This window comes from Leuciscus leuciscus (assembly GCF_965113295.1).
Source record: "Leuciscus leuciscus genome assembly, chromosome: 10".
Classification (NCBI taxonomy): Eukaryota; Metazoa; Chordata; class Actinopteri; order Cypriniformes; family Leuciscidae; genus Leuciscus; species Leuciscus leuciscus.
Window position 1 is genome coordinate 27,862,458 of NC_138734.1, and position 13,571 is coordinate 27,876,028.

Consider the following 13,571-nt stretch of genomic DNA (forward strand, 5'->3'; position numbering starts at 1 on the left):
AAGTCAGATTGATGTCAGAATCCAACTACTTTCTACTCAAGGACCTTGACAGAAATGTAACGTTAGTGGAGTAAAAAGTATGATACTTGTCTTTCAAATGTAGTGAAGTTAAAGTAAAATGTTTCCAGAAAAAATAATACTCAAGTAAAGTACAGATACTCAAAAAGTGTACTTAAGTACAGTACTCAAATAAATGTACTTTGTTACTGTCCACCTCTGCCGCTGCCAGACCCGATCCAGACACAGAGCCAGGATCGTCCTGGACATTTACCATCTCTGTCTTCTGAGTTTTCTGTTTCTGTGTCCACAGGTCAGGCTCACGGGGCGAGGGCGAAGCAGAACCCAGATGTTGGACGTCCGTCCACTTCATCTAACCACTCTCGCAGAGGTCAGAATAGGCTTTTAATAAAGATGTAATGGCTTAGTTTCTATTTCTATTTTCAATGGCTGATTTGTCAACTAAACCAACTAAAGTAACGATAACACTTTATTTTGATGGTCCCTTTTGAACATTCTGTCGACTATACGTAACTTTGTAACTACATGTCGACTAACTCTCATTAGAGTATATCAGTAGACTCTTTCCTTAATATCTGCAAACTCTTTATTGTAATGCTCCACCAACAGACACTCTACTGACAACAAGTAACTTTTCAACTACATGTCAACTTATTCTAACCCTACCAGTCTATTAATACTCTAATGAGAGTTAGTAGACATGTAGGTGCAATTTTACTTATAGACAACTGAATGTCTGTTGGGAGGAGCATTTTACTATTAAGATTTGAATAGTAAAATGTAAGTTATGTCATTGGTTAATTTGATGTCAGAGATGGGTCTAATAGTTGTTTTCATTCGTTTTTTCTTCATTTCAGAAAAAGCTCCAGAACGTCTTTGCCTCAGGATCTGGAAGGCTACGAAGGGTGTTTTCAGCTGCTGTTTCTGTGGTGCTGTGACTGTTGTGGAGCCTTTTATTCCTGAACCATCGTCACCTGCTCCAGATCACTCCGGTGTCAAGCCAAATAATGGTAAATCATTATTTCTCCAACATTATTTTAAACAGTATTATCTTGTTTTCCACTCAAAATAAGGCTTGTTTTTACAGAATATTAAAATTATTTCCCCCATTATAATATTATTTTCTCGACCAGCACTGACATTTTTAAAATAAAACAATGGATTATAAAATTATAAAATAGAATGTTCCTTTAACCAAGATAAAACATTTTTGAAACGTTGAAAAAACTGGACGTTTTGAACGTTCAGGGAACATTTAGAAATAATGTTTTCTTAATTGAATGGGAATGTTAGCAAAACGTTCTCAATAAGGCATGAGCTCGATGGCTGTCTGACACACACCCGAAACACACGCACAGAATGCCGCTTCACAGACAGCATACGATCCAGAAAAGAATTCAATTTCACCACTTATTTCTCTTGAATTGTCAAAAACATGCAAAATTGTCAAAATGGCTGTCGTGCCGAGTATTACAGAGTCAGTTATGTCATAAATAAGACATTGCTATGCATTTAATAAATGTCAGTGTTTAATAAAATATATCTATATTTAGATATGGCCCATATGATCTTTACCATTACAAAAACTGAGCCACATGTGCCAGAGTTGGCCAAATGAAGCCTGGAAATGTATGTTTTCTTTTTAATTAAAGATCAGATAAAATAAGAAAAATAACTTTAGCGTTGAATCGGAATCACCAGGCTCCACCCTCGTAATCGTGATAATAGTGAAATGAAATTACTATTACTATTGTGAAATAATATGTTGGGACATTTATGCAGGCATTAAGCAGAAGTCAGGTGGATAGCGTGAACAATTCCCATTACTTTAGATCTGTAACTTTACAGATAAGATTTGAATAGTAAAATGTAAGTTATGTCATTGCTTAATTTGACGTCAGAGATGGGTCTAATAGTTGTTTTCATTTGTTTTTTCTTCATTTCAGAAAAAGCTCCAGAACATAGCGAGAGACCTGGTCTTTGCCTCAGGATCTGGAAGGCTACGAAGGGTGTTTTCAGCTGCTGTTCCTGTGGTGCTGTGACTGTTGTGGAGCCTTTTATTCCGTCACCTGCTCCAGATCACTCCGGTGTCAAGCCAAATAATGGTAAATCATTATTTCTCCAACATTATTTTAAACAGTATTATCTTGTTTTCCACTCAAAATAAGGCTTGTTTCTACAGAATATTAAAATGATTTCCCCCATTATAATATTATTTTCTCGACCAGAAAAAGCTCCAGAACGTATGAAGAAACCTGGTCGTTTCCATAAGCTCAGGAAGGCTGTTTTCAGCAGGTCTTCCAGTGGTGCTGTGACTGTTGTGGAGCCTTTTATTCCTGAACCATCACCACCTGCTCCAGATCACTCCGGCGTCAAGCCAAATAATGGTAAATCATTATTTCTCCATCATTATTTTAATTAACTGCAGATGTTTTGTTATTGGATCATTCGTGCCGCGAGATGTTTTATATAGGGGGCGGTGAAAAAAGTCAGGCACCGAAATCAGGCACCGAAAGTTGCGTTCTTATTCGGTCTCGATACTACCGTTTACGTCGGAACCGGTTCCCTATTGGAACCGGGTTTCGGTACCCAACCCTAATCATTGCTTAATTTGACGTCAGAGATGGGTCTAATAGTTGTTTTCATTTGTTTTTTCTTCATTTCAGAAAAAGCTCCAGAACCTGGTCGTTCTCTCAAGTTCTGGGAGGATACGATGGGTGTTTTCAGCAGCTCTTCAAGTAATTCTGTGACTGTTGTGGAGCCTTTTATTCCTCCAGCAGATCCTGTTCCTGAACCATCATCACCACCTGCTGCAGATCACTCCGGCGTCAAGCCAAATAGTGGTAAATCATTATTTCTCCATCATTATTTTAAACAGTATTATCTTGTTTTCCACTCAAAATAAGGCTTGTTTTTACAGAATATTAAAATTATTTCCCCCATTATAATATTATTTTCTCGACCAGCGCTGACATTTTTTAAATAAAACAATGTATCTAGCAACAGACACTCTACTGACTATAAGTAACTTTTCAACTACTGTACATGTCAACTTATTTTAACCCTACCAGTCTACTAATACTTTAATGAGAGTTAGTAGACATGCAGGTGCAATGTTTCTTATAGACTTATAGAATGTCACCAAAATAAAGTGAAACCAAAGTAACAATTTGATGTGACCACTGACATTGATAATTAATATAATAAAAAAAGTAATAAAAAAACCAAACAGTTTTTGATGTCTGAAATGTTCCATCCTCAGGAACTGTTTCCATAGATTCCTCTCCGGGCATCACGTCATCCTCAGCTTCCTGGTTCGACAGCCTCGAAGGGTTTCTGTGTCCTCCGCTGCCGGGTCAAGTTCCTGTCGAGCCAACAGAGACATCAACTGGCCGAACTGCTCGGCGTGCCGTGAGGGCTTCTCCAGTGAACAAGAGCTCAACAGGTGAGACTGAAATAAGGCTGGGCAGTGCAAAGTCTACAGATAGAGATTTTGCTATTTCATGCATAACTGAGTCAAGTTTTTAACACGTCCGATCACATTTACTGTTGCTCGACCAGCACTGATATTTTTTAAATAAAAAAATGTATCTAGCAACAGACACTCTACTGACTATAAGTAACTTTTCAACTACTGTACATGTCAACTTATTTTAACCCTACCAGTCTACTAATACTCTACTAATACTTTAATGAGAGTTAGTAGACATGCAGGTGCAATGTTTCTTATAGACTTATAGAATGTCTTAAAGGGACCAAAATAAAGTGAAACCAAAGTAACAATTTGATGTGACCACTGACATTGATAATTAATATAATAAAAAAAGTAATAAAAAAAACAAACAGTTTTTGATGTCTGAAATGTTCCATCTTCAGGCCGCTTCAGATCCTGGAGAACTGTTTCCATAGATTCCTCATCCTCAGCTTGGTCCTCACCCCCCCCTGAGGCCCATGTCGAGAGGAGATGTCAAGAGTCGTTGAATCTGTGCAGCCGAGGCTCGTACAGCGTCGACGAAGAGGGTTTGTCCTGGTCCGACAGCCTCGAAGGGTTTCTGTGTCCTCCGCTGCCGGGTCAAGTTCCTGTCGAGCCAACAGAGACATCAACTGGCCGAACTGCTCAGGGTGCCGTGGAGGCTTCTCCAGTGAACAAGAGCTCAACAGGTGAGACTGAATTAAGGCTGGGCAGTGCAAAGTCTACAGATAGAGATTTTGCTATTTCATGCATAACTTGAGTCAAGTTTTTAACACGTCCGATCACATTTACTGTTGCTCGACCAGCACTGATATTTTTTAAATAAAACAATGGATCTAGCAAGCTAATAATTGTCTCATGTTTTTCTGTTTGTTTTTCAGAGTCCTTTGAGTCTCTCTATAACATGGAAAGGTTAATTGGATCCGGAGGATTTGGCAGAGTGTTCCTGGGAACACGCAAATTTGATGGCAAAAGGGTAAATCTTACTGAATTGTACAAACATTTTGCTCTTGCATGCATCAAAACACATTTAAAACAATTTACAAATGGTTTAATACTTAATACAAGGCCAGATGCTTGAATACTGTTACTGTTATTGAAACTGTTTTTTTTTTTTTTTTTTTGCAGGTTGCCATCAAGCAGATACGCAAGATTAACAACGATCGTTATCTTAATATTGTAAGTTGGCCAAAACCTGAATGTGTATAGAGTTGTTTAAGTGCAGATTACTGTAGTTAATACACCCGTAGGAAGCATTAGGTATAAATGTGATCAACAAATAAGCCTAGAGGCACCAAATAACTCTGAGCTGAAAAGGCTCTTTTGAACGCATCTAAAAAGATCAAAGAATAATACATTTCAAAATGATGTTTTCTTCAGATTTTTACCCAGCTAACCTTCTGTCTGCTTCTTCTCTCTAGCCTGGGAATCCCGAACCTCTCGTCACAGAAGTGGCGCTGCTGATGATGATGAGGCGAGAACCCATAAGCCCCTTTGTCATACAACTGCACGAGTGGTTTGAACATCCTAGATCATTCACTCTGGTTATGGAGTATCCGGAGCCCTGCCAGACCTTGCTGGACTCAATGAATCGTCAACCTTTGAGTGACTGTCTCTTACGGGTCATCATGAGACAGGCTGTGCTGGCAGTGCAACACTGCATCCGTTGTGGTGTTTTCCATAGTGACATTCATACGAAAAATTTCCTGTGGAAGAAAGACACGCTAGAACTCAAGCTGATAGACTTTGGCTGCGGTCAGCTAGTTAGTAGTGAAGGCTGCGAGAGCAACACATACAAGGGTGAGCATTTTGGGAGTGTGGAAACCTGAAGGTAGTGACTTACTAATTATTTGATGATGCTTGAAAAAAAAAAAGCTCAACAATGTGCAAATGTCTTTCTTACAGGAATGATGGGATACCGCCCACCTGAAGTCTTTACAGAACCTCGATTCCACGCCGTCCCAGCAAATGTCTGGTCTCTAGGAGTGTTGCTGTACGAGTTGTCGAACGAATGTCTTCCTTTTGTTAGTAAAACGGAAGTCACACGAGCCGAAGTTACATTTGTAAACCCCGGCTTATCCAAACGTGAGTGAATAATGATGATAACATTGGAATCAGAATTTTCATATATAACTCAACGTATAGCGAAAGCCATCGCTGTTTTAAAAAATGCCAGGTCACATGGTCATGACTAACCAGCTCTCTCCTTATTAAAATGTGTACAGACTGCAGGGATCTGATTAGACAGTGTCTAGTTCGGAATCCAGCTAAACGCCCCAGCTTAGAGCAGATGTTACAACATCAATGGATTGATTGTGATCTACGCTAGATTGGAGAAGTTTAGGAGACTCATTCAGATGAGGCAGTATAACAGGTAAAGTAGGATTATTATCTTTTGTCTTAAATTCTGGATTATTTGTAGTGAGATTTTCAAATTTGTGTTCATTGTAATGTTCTTGTTATAGTCAAATCACCTATATAGCTATATCATTTATATAGCGCTTGATACTATACAGATTGTTTTAAAGCTGCATCCCTGAAGTAAACAGGAAAATAACAGAATCAGTAAACCAAACAGAATTCAATTCTGCTCTAGCTCTAAAAAAAACATTCATGAGTTGACTTGTTCATATTCTCTTTGTTTTGGATAGGAAATAACATACTTGCTGAGAGCTCTGAGCTCGAGACTTGACCCGAAGCCTGAAGTCCAACACCAACCTGACAGAAACTCAGAGCCTTTTATTCCTCCAGCAGATCCTGTTCCTGAACCATCGTCACCACCTGCTCCAGATCCGTCCGGCGTCAAGCCAAATAATGGTAAATCATTGTTTCTCCATCATTATTTTAAACAGTATTATCTTGTTTTCCACTCAAAATAAGGCTTGTTTTTACAGAATATTAGTATTTTCGAATTACCGTGCTTTTCCACCCAAGAGATTTATGTATTTTTTGTCTGGAAAAACTGTTCGTGATCCAGCTACACAAAGTTTGACTTATAAAGTTTGTGATAGCACCATGAGTCCAGCTATGTTGTTATTTTTTAACGCGCTGATAGTGGAATCTTTATTTGTAAAGGACAGCACATCAAACCAGAGATGCTTGCCAGACAGACGCAAAACCGCTGACCAAGTCTGTTGGTACTCAGTTATCAATGAAGACGTTTCATGTTCGCTACAGGAGTTCAGGTATGTTTATGTATTACATGATACTGCTTATACAGAGGACCTATAACTAGTCTTGTTACACAATAAGTGTCACATAACAGTAACACACAACTACTTTGTATATTACAGGTGTCCAGACGACAGATACATTTTCGGACATTGACAGTTTGTCACCAGCAGCTGGTTTAATATTTAGGACCTCTACACCTATAAAGTGGCCATCAAAGAGATCTCGTGTGGAACTGGAGGAAGAGGATGACGAAGAAACCCTAATGGACACATCATCTGTAGTAGCACCTCAAGAGCAAGATTATACATTTGATCCAGCAGAGACGGACACAACTTTAACGGAGACAGCAGAGTCTCTCTCTAGTCTCGTGCCTTGTTGTTTACATGTGTGTGTGTGTGTGTGTGTGTGTGAGTGGGTGTGTCCGGATCGTTACGGTTGATCAGTATCCAGCTGCAATCACTCATCACCAGCTGCCACTCATCTCATCTCCTATAAATGCTCACCACTTTCTCATCTCCTTTGTCAGATCATTGTATGAAGTCTCTGTGTTGTCTGATCCTGTTCCCGTGCCTCGTGTCCCGTCTTGAGTTCCTGTGTTCCGGTTTCGCGTCTTGTTTGATTACGTTTCATGTCTGGATCAAGTCATCACTCATCAGAGCACGCTGCACTTCATCCATCACTCCGTGTCTGACCATCAAAGTCCCTGCGCCACCGCCTGCATCACCCGGATTAATTCATCATCATCATCATCATCATCAACATTATTGACTATTAATAAAGAGCTTTTACTTGCATATTGTGTCCTCGTTTCTGACGTAACATGCAGACTATACCTGGCTGCGTTTCATTACAATGAAAATGCTGGTCTTGCACAAGCAACATCATCAATATTGATGAACTTTCGGACACTGTTTCGTCCTATGTTACCTTTTGTGTGGATACTGTTATCCCAGTCAAAACCGTTATCACTTTCCCCAACAATAAACCATGGGTTACCAAAGATCTAAAAACAGTGATTAATAAGAAAAAAAAGATCTTCTTTACTGGTGACTCATTGGAGAGAAAGTCTGTATCCAGAGAGGTTAGGCCTGAAATAGTAAAAGCCAAAAGTAAGTATAGGGAAAAAATAGAAAAAACAATATGTAAATGGCGACCTTAGGTCAGCATGGCGTGGGATTAAATCTATGGCTACAATTAATCAGTATGGTAATGAACCCAAGCAGCAGATCAGCCTTAACAGTGTTTAGGATGACTGTTTGCCTGATGCTTTTAATACTTTTTTTTTGTACGATTTGAAACGTCTGATTTCATGCATGATGTCTCCAGGTTGAAAAACTCCTTGACACCATGTAGTGATATTAAAATATCTCAAGAACAAGTTGAGGTTCTATTTAAGAAAACAAAAAAGAGGAAAGCCTCAGGCCCGGACCTTATCTGTGGTCACACATTACACCACTGTGCTGGACAACTCAGTGGTGTTTTTTCCCATCTTTTTCAAATGTGTGTTGATAACTGCAAGCTCCCAACTATTTGGAAATCTTCCATTGTTATTCCTATCCCCAAAATCAATAGAGCTAGGGAATTACAAGATTTCAGACCTGTGGCGCTTACTTCCCTTGTAGTAAAAAACCTCGAGAAAATCCTAAAAGAAGAGGTTCTCATCTTGGTCGAGGGCAAACTTGATTCTCTTCAATTTGCCTATAGAGGAATAAAGGTGTGGATGATGCTAAGCTTTTTATCTTGGACACACTTTATAAGCATTTGGAGAAACCCCAATCTCATGCCAGGCTTTTATTTGCTGACTTTTCATCAGCTTTTAACAAAATGCAGCCTCTCATTTTGCTTGCTTCTTATTTTAATCTGCCCGATCAGCTTTTAGCCTTGTTCTTAAATTTTCTGACTGATAGGACACAGAGGTTTTTAGTAAATGGGGTTACTTTAAAAACCCAAGTCTCCAACACAGGTTCCCCACAAGGCTGTGTACTTTCCCCGCTACTGTTCATTTTATACACGGATAGTTGTAGGTCTCTTAAAGAGGATAGTTTTCTTGTTAAATTTTCTGATGATACTGCTCTGCTGTCACTCCTCCATGGCACAGTGTCAGATCACGGACGTGCACTTCCTGATTTCGTTAAGTGGTGTGATGACAGCCTTCTTGAAACTAAGGAACTCATTATCGATTTTAGAAAAAAAGGGACAAATACTTCAGTATGCAGGATCCATGGCGAGGATGTGGAGATCGTAAATTATTATAAATATCTGGGTACGGTTTTTGATTCAACTGAAGTTTGAAAGGAACTCTGAATCAGTGGTCAAACGGGCCCAGCAGAGAGTACATTTATTGCGCAGGATAAATTCCTTTGGGGTTTCTAAATCTATACTGTGCACTGTGTATTTGTCTTATATTGAAGACCGAAACTGTTTAAATAATATTGTGAAAGTCTGTTCCAAAATTATTGGAATCCAAATGTGCGACTTAAATTCTCTTTGGGAGAAACGTGTTCTTCAAAAAGTAAAAAGTCTGATGAACCAACATCATATTCTGGGAGATGAATTTGTTCTTATGCCATCAGGTCGGCGTTACTTGCAGCCCCCTAGAAAGACAAACCGTTATGGAAGATCATTTATTCCTTCAGCAATTATGCTGTTAAATATTGAGCTGAGGAAATAATTATGGACTGATCTGTTGTTGGCACTATGCACTTTAGGAGCTACGGATATGTGCAATTCATTTTTTATTTACTTGTTATTGTATTTTTTTTTTTCTGCTTTTGATGTCTTTTTATTTATAAACTGTCTTTGGACCTGGACCCTATCATGTTACCCTTGTTATATACATGCTATGGCTGTGTGAATGGTTGTATGTTTAGATGGTGTACTGTAGAAACTGAATTGCCCTTTGGGGATTAATAAAGCTATCTGTATCTGTATCTGTATCAACAGGACATCCACTATTCAAAGTGAACTTTCCAAAGGCCAGGAAAGGACAATGCACGATCAAACAAGTGAAGACACCACCAACATTCAGTAAGTTACTTTAATTTTTTTTTATATATAAAATGAAATATAAATTAACAGTGTTATTGCAAGTTTTCCTGAAAGTTAGGGTAAAATACTTTAATATCTACAAATAAATTTTGTTTTATTGCACAGAGTACCTAGATGACCTGCAGGACCTAATATTTGAGCATGTTTTTGTGGACCCTGCTCCATACATGGATGAGGTACTTAAGATACCCATACCATCAGACCTTTGTGCGGAGTATGAGCGGCCAGACAAGGAGGAGGTCATCTCCACCATGGTGTCCAGATTCAATCATCAGCTGGTAGGAAACCAACATATCTGCCCTGATCATCTGGAAACTCACGGCGAACCCTCATCACCACACAGGCTGGAATCACGACACGTACCCGACGGCCAAGGAAACCCCAGCACCAGCTCACAAAGGAGCGATATGCCAGAAACCTGTAACGACTAAAACACAGGCACATGTACAATGTACAGATAGTACTTTATTTTTCAGCAATGTTTTTTTGTTTTTTATAGCACAGCCTATGCTTCATTTTGTGCTTTCTTATAATTCTATGAAGACTCCTGAAGTTATTTCTTACTGTTTTATATAAAATGTCAAATATTCACTAGTTTGTTTACAGTATGTATTGGTTTTGTAGAATCTGCTATGTTTATTTAATTACAAGAATATTTATACAAATTGTGAAATAATTTTCTTGCATTTGACTTTGTTTAAATTCCCGAAGAAATAGGATAACCTTTCACAGGTGATAAAGTGTTGTATTAACTCAATATTGCAGGTTTTTAAACTATGGAAACTTTTAGCTAATGCCTTTTTTGTTGTATTGATGTATTTTAGTTTTTTTCAAAATCATCTGCTGAAGTCTATTGCAGATATAGATATTCATACATGCGTCTAACTAAGGTTGCAGACGCACAGAGCACTTGCTCTCTAAAGTTCAGGGACAGGCTTTGACCGTTCCAATATGGCGGACGGCTTACGGCCCAAAGAAAGCAGCCGCTAATGAGTCCTCTATGTCTTTATATCTATGCATGCAACTCCAGGAAACCATGCAGTGGGTCACCATGGCTACCATAGCTGCTAGCTTTTCTTTTGAGGTTTTAATGGCAGTTGACAAACAACGAATTTCGCAAAAACTATAAAACTGAAAAATAAACATTTTAAAATGCTCTCTGTAATACTTGATTCTGGTTAATGAAACATTTGTACTTTTCCCCTTAAACATGACCAGTCAACCATTTCCTTCCTGCTAGTTTCCAGTTTGACGTGTCTCACATCACATCCTCTTTCTTTTCACACATAAAAACATTAACATTAGTTGCCAGTAGGCAGGCAAGAGGAATTCTGGGAGATGGCTGAGATCTTATTCTTTTTAACACTTCCAATAAGTTAATCGAAGCAAAAAGAAGAATCATCTATTTTTCCCTCTATATTTCCTCTTTGTGTGATTTCATGCCATCCCTCATCACTATTTAATGCTGATCTTTTGGTGATAATTCCACTTGTTATAAATGATAATATTGTTAATTACAACACAAATGTATATGTTACAACAAAAATAAGAGTTAGACTAAAAGAGGCTTGTGGCCTGGCCATCATAGTATAAGAAAATAAAAGTTTGTTTATGATTAGCATGAAATTAAAACTATAAGAAGCATGCTTACAGGTAGCATCTCATTATTATATTAAGTTCTTAGCAAATTCTTACCGCTGAGCTGTGATTTATAATATTGGTTCAATTTGAACTGGTAAATGCTACGGTGTATCTTCAATAGAAGGGTTAAAAAAGCCATTGGAACAAACACGTTTAACCAGATCTTGTTTTTCAAAATGCTCTGACACTCCTTCCTCCTTAACAGTGACAATTGGGAAACAACCAAGTCCAGACTGGGAATTCATTAAGCCACTGTCTTTGTTTTTAAGCATCATATTGTGAAGAGTGTTTAATGTCATATGTCACCACATACAATCTTATCCTTTAAGAAAACAATACGGTCCAAGGAGGAAGAGGAGGAAGAAGCCAACACCTCAGTGAACTGACCAAACTATGTTCTTTATTAGAAAGACTGAGCAGTCCTCCAAAAGCTCTACAACTTGTTAGGATGTTACATGCCAAATATACAGTCTTACATAAAAGTGCAATGTCACAATGGCTAAGCAGTATTTTTATTATTTGACCATTCTTACAACTTAATAAACAGAACAACGTTAGTAATAATTTATTTACTGTAATCCCTAGCAACTCGGTATACTGGATCTGAAATAAGAATGCCACGGCACAGAGGACGTTTGTATGAAGTTCCTCTAAAACAGTTTTTAAAGGCACTTTCACAAGTACATAGTACAGAGATGTACGTGGACACACTGATAAAACAGCAATGAAATACACACAGAGATTTTGCTACTGTGTGTAGTTTTGCAGGGAGAACATTTCTCAAGGCTTAGCTGAGAGACATAAGATCTCAAATATCAACGTAATGTACACTCTTAAAAAATAAAATAAAATAAAAACTCCACTTTGTAATCGTTTTTAATATCACTCAATATAAATTGGTAATCAAAAGGCTTTAGTATGTTCCTTTTACATGTTTAAAAACAGGCATTGCTTATATTGTCTTAAAGTTTCTCCCCTTGGTTCAGCGGTGGACAATTTCATAACATCATCCAAACATATTTCATAGCATATTCTACCTAAATAGGAGTAAACTGTTGTATATTTATCAGTGAATACAGTACAAGTAACACTAAACTATTGCCAAACTGTCATAATAATGTGAATGTTGATGCACAGATAACATAAGATTGATATACTGTATACAAAATCCCAGATTTTTAATTTTGGAGTGCAAATACAATGGAGTGACTGATGCTATACATATTTATTTGTCTTTGGGTATGTCATGTGACTGACTTCATTTGGGTGTGGTGCTGTATGTGACATTATTACAAAGGGTTAATGGGCCACTAGCACACATAAGAAACAGCACTATCTCACGAAAGTACTGCTGTAACAGTCTCTGAGTCCATGGCTATTGGCATCATTCCCTTGTTTGGTGAAACAACAAGAATTATTGCCTTAAAAGTTTCTAGAAAAGCACTTGCATATGACAACTAAAAGGATTATCGTTCATGCTTATAGGGTAGAACCGAGCCGAGGGCTTTAGACTAAGCAGACAAAGAAATTATTCTCGTAGTCTATCCGCATCAAACTCTAAGCAGCACTTGAAGAACTTTACTTTTTTGGCAGCTAGACTTTACTATTCACAGATAGATTACATCTAATTAAGCAGAGAGATACTAAAAAAATAATGTTTATAGTGAGCAGTTGTTCCAAATTGGCCTGGGAGAAATTAACGTACATAAAATACCCACAAAACATTTATATACACAATATATTCTTTCATTCTAAATAAGAAACTGAGTGAAGTACTTAAAAAAGAATAAAAAAGTAAGCGGATGTGGTTTACGCAAACTCCCTGGGCATATATTCAAATATTACTATCAAAAATATAATATTCAAAGCAAAGCCTTGCTAATTCAACTTAGAATCATTCAACATCAACAGCCAATCAGGGCGGGCAAAAGATGTGACATCACATGCCCTTATATGGCAGTGCGTTTCCAACCTCAACATTCCACACATCATCACTTCAAAGAGTCGTGACCAGAAAACACTCTTGAGATGTAAAGACACATTTCCCACAATCCTTATGCTGTAAACAGAGAAACCAAAGACCCTGCTTAGTTTCTGTATAATTCACATTTAACAGTTTTTCTAGTGGATGTAAACTGCTGATATTTAAAAAGTCACCCTAAGAATATAGGAAGCTGTAGTGATTTGTTGCTTTCTTTAACATCATTGAATCTATTCA

General features: G+C 37.9%; 1 protein-coding gene across 1 annotated transcript; it reads left to right on the forward strand.

Moving 5' to 3' along the window:
- The first annotated feature begins 4,985 nt into the window (after positions 1-4,985).
- On the forward strand, positions 4,986-6,196 carry LOC309507763 (serine/threonine-protein kinase pim-2-like). The gene is made up of 4 exons (XM_082182126.1): positions 4,986-5,290; positions 5,396-5,575; positions 5,716-5,864; positions 6,142-6,196. The coding sequence occupies exons 1-3, from the start codon at positions 5,038-5,040 to the stop codon at positions 5,817-5,819; spliced, it is 537 nt and encodes a 178-aa protein (XP_082038252.1). The 5' UTR covers positions 4,986-5,037; the 3' UTR covers positions 5,820-5,864; positions 6,142-6,196.
- The last annotated feature ends 7,375 nt before the right edge of the window (positions 6,197-13,571 follow it).